At 42.4% G+C, this 6,000-nt stretch overlaps 1 protein-coding gene across 1 annotated transcript in view; it reads right to left on the reverse strand.

The window, feature by feature from the left end:
* CDC20B (cell division cycle 20B) overlaps positions 1 to 1,931 on the reverse strand; it is a 62,710-nt gene extending 60,779 nt beyond the window's left edge. Inside the window, exons 1-2 of the mRNA XM_029217546.1 lie at positions 1,706 to 1,931; positions 1,362 to 1,424 (exon numbers count right to left, since the gene is read on the reverse strand). Coding sequence (XP_029073379.1) covers positions 1,362 to 1,424; positions 1,706 to 1,867 — 225 coding nt within the window. The 5' untranslated portion in view covers positions 1,868 to 1,931. The remainder of the gene's footprint in view (positions 1 to 1,361; positions 1,425 to 1,705) is intronic.
* Positions 1,932 to 6,000: the final 4,069 nt, after the last annotated feature.

A 6,000-nucleotide genomic window follows, 5' to 3' on the forward strand; every position in this document is an offset into this window, starting at 1 on the left:
GATGCCATTCACATATTCAACCAGCTAACAATACACTGCCAACCCATCACACACAGGTAACCAGTGTACTTAGTTAACAAGAAGAATTTATCCAGAAGCAAGTGGCAGGGTAGTTGTGGCTGCTGAATTGACCCAAAGCAGCCAGCTAACAATACACTGCCTACCTGATTCAGGTCACTGCTGCTTTTCATGGCCCATAAAGTCACTGAGGCTAAATTTGTAACATGAAACAGTGGCAGAACTTTCATCTTAATAGTCACATTAAAGAAAACTTACTGGCAAAACCTGTTCCTCCAAAAATACTATAAGAAATAAAACCAATATTTTCTTTAATCTATTCAAAAACTTAAAAAGAAAACTTTCAAAATACTTCCACTTAGGTTTTACAAATTAAAGGCTCGGATACTGCTATACAAGTGAATTAACAAAGTTATACATAACTGTAGCTTTTCCCATTGTTTCTATTTACTGACAAAAAGACCAGTTGTCTGTATCAGGTAGTCAAATATCTAGGAGCCATGGTGATACAAAAGGTAGGCAAGACAAATCTTCAGCTTTGTTTGGGAAAAATAAATATTAAAGTATTTAGGGAATTTTAGGAGTCAAATGTCATTTGTTTTCTCTGGCTACAAAGGCTATTAGTCATTGCATTCTGAAAGTTATGTGTTCAATTTATTGTGTCACCAATTAAATACAGAAAAATTTAAAGAAGGTCTAGAAAAAAATCTATAAAACTGGTGATGGTTTTGAAACTAAAATCTATAAGTAAAAACTAAAGGAATGTGAACTATTTAGCCTAGAGAGAAGCAAGGTGAATCCTGATAATGATTTACACTGATTACAAGAGACGCTAAAGGCCTTTGGGTTCGGACTTTCAAGGTGAAAAAGTACTACATGGGATCAACTGTTAAATTACTAACCTAAGGGCCGTAGATTATGCCACTTCTCCTCTTGACCACAAGATAGCACCATTTCCGTTTCTTTGGGGGGCAAGCTTATGAACGCAACAGAGGGGAGTGCAACTAGCAACTGTTAAAATGAAATTATAACAGCCAGCTAAAGATGCACTGCCTACCTGACACACCCAAGCTTCATCTTTTGCTGTAGAGGCAAGAACTAGAACGTAACATTCAGATTAAAATGATTACCATTATTTGCCAGTCAGAGATCTTCAGTTTCTTACAAAAATGTTTTAATATATACTCTTTAGTATATAGACTGTAGTTAGTGATAGTATGAGATTTTTTTAATTTTTCGTATTTTCAGACCAATTCATACTTCCAGCAAATATCTTTAGCAAGAATTAGTTTGTTCGAGGTCATATTCAAGACAGAGAACTGGAGTAAGCACTGGACACTCACCTTGGGAGAATCTTGACCTCTCTTCTGTTTCATGTCTTTGGCGAGCACCCGCATGACCTCCTCCTTTGAAAATACAGACAACATATATGAATATAAACTGTTTAGGAAAATCATAATATTAGGCGTGGAATGTTTCTAGATCCTTACTTAGTCAAACTACATTCACTTTTCTTTGAAAGAAAACAGGCACCGCCAGAATATAACTAAATTACACAACTCAAAATTAAAATCAGGATTTAGAGTTTTGAACTACCTCTTGGTCCTAAACAGGTATTATAAACGGTGCCTTCGACAAGAAGTCCCTTTAGGGAGTTGGGGCGAGGAAACAAAAGGGCGTTACTCACCCATAGGATCTCTTCTCCGGTCCGGACCCTCCTCCGGGCGGTGCGCTCAAGTTTCCACTCCATCTCTGGAGGAGTTTGCCCTACCTGGCTGGAGAGTAGCCTCTCCTCGACCACTTTTGGTTTTGCCCCCCCAGGTCTAAGCCAGTCTTGACGCTTAATCATCAAACCTCTGGAGTCTTGTTCCCCAGGATGATCATATTTCACCCCTAACCTCCCATTTTTCCCCACTCCTCCCACCGCTCTCAGCGAGCTTTCCCCAGGGTACGGTTTAAAAAGCCGGCGGGGCGGCAGCCAGAGCGGGAATCCCCCTCTCCGGCTTCTCATTGGCCGGCGCTGCGGTGACGTCAGAGCCCGGGAGGGCTTCCCCCTGCGCGCGCCTGGGCCCTCTCTCTCTCGCTCTCTCTTTCTTTCTCTCCGCCCCCTCCCTCCCGGCCGGCGGCCGCGCCCCGCAACCTCCAGCTCTTTGTCCGCGGAGGCGCGCACAGGAGCGCCAAGCTTTGCCGCGAGCGGTGGCGGGCCTGAGCTGGGCCAGGAGCGGAGGGCTGGACAGCTGCAGGAGGCAAGGCCGTTGGCGGGCGAAGAAGCGGGTTCCGGGAATTCACGTTCTTTCCATTTTAGAAACAAAAATGTTCTGTAATAACGAACCCTGCTCCCTTTTCCTCTGCCCCCACTTCTCATTCTCCAACCCCATCATCCTGCCTCTGCCTCTGAGGGATCGGAGGGGTGCATAACTCTCCGGCCGCCTCTCCTTTGACGCTAATCACCCTTTGCTTAAGCTACTGAGTCTAGGCGTGTTCCCGCAACGTGTCATCAGCTCTTCCTCCATCTTCAAACGGACAAGAAAACGTGGCAAGATTTCTATGCTAATGAGAAAGGGGGGGAATCATTGAATATTTATTCAAGAAATTCTTCTTTGCTCTAACCATTTGGCAGTGGTTCTCTCACTTCAGCTTCTGAGCTTTCTCCCCTAACAATGGTTAGTGAAAGTTGGTGAAATGGCCGGTGACGGGGAGGACCTGATAGGGAGTGAAGAAGACCCAGCAAGAAAGCTGATTACACTGGGGGCTAAGTGATAAGGGAGACGATGCTATTGGGGGCTGAGGGAGGGGTTTGGAGGAAAATGAGCCAGTTGGGCTGTGCACACCTGAGCTGCCAGGAGAGGAGAGCTGTGCCGTATGGCATGGGGGGAAACTCTGGGAAACCTCTGACAGTCTAGCAGCCTGCTTTTCCCCCCTCATTACCTCCTCCCTCCTCTCCCCGCCCCCACAATTGACATTGGATTGCGTTCCCTCTAATGCAACATGTGGGTTTCTGCATTTGGGGAGGGGGAAGGGTTAATAGAGATCAGATAGTCAAAAGGGTCAGTGATTTTTAAAATCTAAACCCATTTCTCCTGCTTTTCTTCATACTGAAATAAAAATGGCCTCAAGGCTAAGATCCAATCTTAGGCCAGTTCTCCATTTACATGATAAAGGGTTCGAGGAAATGCTGCATGGGGTAACTTAATCTTCAAATGAGATTTATCAAAATGCTTGCTAGTCAAATAACCTTCGGATTAAAAGATCTCTAAGTTTCACCCACAAGAATTCCACTTTCCTTGCAGTGCATTCAAAGGATACTCATTCCAACTTCCAGTAAATCCTTTCAGCAAACATTGAGGCTAAGTAAAGTGAAATATCGTTGGATGAGAGTCAGAAGTATTGTTGATTTAAAGGATTAGTTTTCAATACCAACTAAAAATAGCAATACATTGAAATAAAATTAAAAACTTCTAATCTTAGTTCTTTTTAAAATACTATTTTATGTTCACCCATTTATAAGAATGGGTACAAACATGGGAGTAATAAAAACCAATTCAATTAATGAGCTTGTAAATTCATGTAAATTGGGATTTCAGATCCCACCTTCCTTACAAGTACTAAGAATAGTGAATTATTCATTTAGAATTCAGTTATCTATAAGTAATACATTCAACAATTCTATTTTAGCCACTAATTCCATGGCATATCACACAGCCTCCAAATGCCTTTTCCCCCCTAGTGTAAAGTAGAAAAATATTAGTCAAAATCTTCCTTTTAAAAGTTATTGTGCATTTAAATATTCAGATTAAAATTTAACATCAGAATAATGTCAACAGAAAACTCACCATTTGGCAAACACCACATTCTGTCTCGGTCAGGAACCATGAATGCTAAAATTGGTGTGCATATGATGAGGATGTTTGCCTCCTATGATTAAATACAAAAAGAAAAATTACAGCTTTTCGTTGGACAAACCTGGCAGACACCACCTTAACAAAGTAATCGATTAAGGTCACCATTAATGACACGCGGACATCATGTGCCTCTTGATATAATGTACTGGGAAGGGTACAATATTACCTCTGTAATATTTTTGCCAAAAAAAATTATAACTTGAATAATGAAAATACTAAACAAACCCAAATTGAAGGACATCCACAAAATAATTGGCCAGTAGTACTCTTCGAAAGGGTCAGTCATGAAGAAAGACTGAGAAACTGTCACAGATCAGAAGAAACTAAGTAGACATGACAACTGAATGCATTATGAGATCCTGGATTGAAACCTAGACCAGAAAAAAACAAAAGGACATGTGTTGAATAATTGTAGAAATGTGAATAATATCTGTAGATTAGTTAATAGAGTAATAGTAATGCTAATTTCCTGTATATAATCATTTATTATGGTTAAGTGTTAATATTTAGGGAAGTTGGGTGAAGGATACAATGGGATTCTTTGTACCATTTTTGTAACTTTTTCTAAGTCAAGTTAGTTCAAAATGAAAACTTAAAAAAATTAACATCATGTGCTCATACAAATAGAAAAACTATGGTACACCTGTTTAGGAGAAAAAAGATATATTCTATAAACGTTTTATCTTAATTTGTATCAAATATGTTTTAGGAATAATGGCTAGTTGAAATGTTCAGGTGCCTGTGAGTAATTACCTGTTTTCAAAATGTTTCCTCTTTGAGAGTGGGTTTGGAAGGTAGATTTATAATAATGGGAAAGGCTGTGAGGACTCCTCGGCAAAGGGCAAAGGCCACTTGGAAAGACTTCGAATAAGAAGGTGAGAGGGAAACAGATAGAGTAGTGAGGCAGAGAGAAGGGTGAGTGGGAAGAAGATTTTCCTGACTCATCTCTTGCCGGTGCTCTGAGTCTGAGCAGGTCCCTACCTATGGGAAGCAAAAGGATAGCCAAGCTTCCCAAATGCAGATTTTTTTTCAGTTATATGATCACATTTTCATGCTAAATAATGTTAAGTAGCTCAGAAATGTACAACGTACAAAGTAAGCTCCCTCCCTTCTAGTGCATTTACATACGTACACATAGATAATTTGGCGCTGTGAATCTTTCTACATAAATGGGATCTTACTATACTTATCGGTTTTGCAACTTGCTTTTTCTACTTCACTGATTTCAGTTGCTTTCCAGAAATGCAAACCGGAGAGCCCCTCATCCCCAACTCCAACGGTCGGTTGTCGCGTCCCTCGGGCCGCTGCTCCTCCCGCCGGACTGGAGGCTGGTCCCGCGTCCCGGCCGGACCTCCCCCGGGCGCCCCACCTCCCCTGCGCCAGCCAGCCCGGCTCGCGCCCCCAGCTCCCGCGCGCCAGCCCGACCCTCCCTGCGCGCTCCTTACTGGACAAAAGGGACGGTTGGGGTTCGCTCCAACGGTCCCCGGGGCACGTGCCCCGCCGGGTGGTGGGTGGGAAAAGCGCCCGCTAATGGGGATGTATCCAGCTCCAGCCTGCGTAGGACAGGTGGGGACGCTGGATGAAGGGGGACTTCCCTCACTGCGGAGGAGTGAGGGGAAAGGAAGGGAAGGAGACCATCGTGTCCCGGACTAATAAACTCTCTGAGCGGGACTGCTCCCCAGAATGTATAGCTCAAAATAGCGCTGGGGAAGGAATCAGTGAATCCCTTATAATTCAGACTCAGTAGGACAATAAAAAAGTAACCTGAGAAGGTTTTAGCAACGTAAAAAAGCCTCAGTCAGAAGAGCAGTCAATAAACTACGTCACCTCTGGTTACATGACTTATTATTTATCAATTATAAGTAGTTTGTGTATACGCATATTGTCCCGTTACTGAATGATTTCTAAGTAGTCTATCCTTTAAAATGTCTTTCTCCAATACAAAATAATATATGGTGAGCCAAATAACTTATGATGTATTGCAGTCTCACCACAGTCACCAGAAAGTTCAAGAACTGAGCAGAAGTTCAAGATATGAGAATGTCTGGGTAACTTTGTAAGTAACTCAATAATAACTAGA

The sequence above is a fragment of the Monodon monoceros genome, unplaced genomic scaffold (genome assembly GCF_005190385.1).
Source record: "Monodon monoceros isolate NGI ecotype Baffin Bay Population unplaced genomic scaffold, NGI_Narwhal_1 Super_Scaffold_12, whole genome shotgun sequence".
NCBI lineage: Eukaryota > Metazoa > Chordata > Mammalia > Artiodactyla > Monodontidae > Monodon > Monodon monoceros.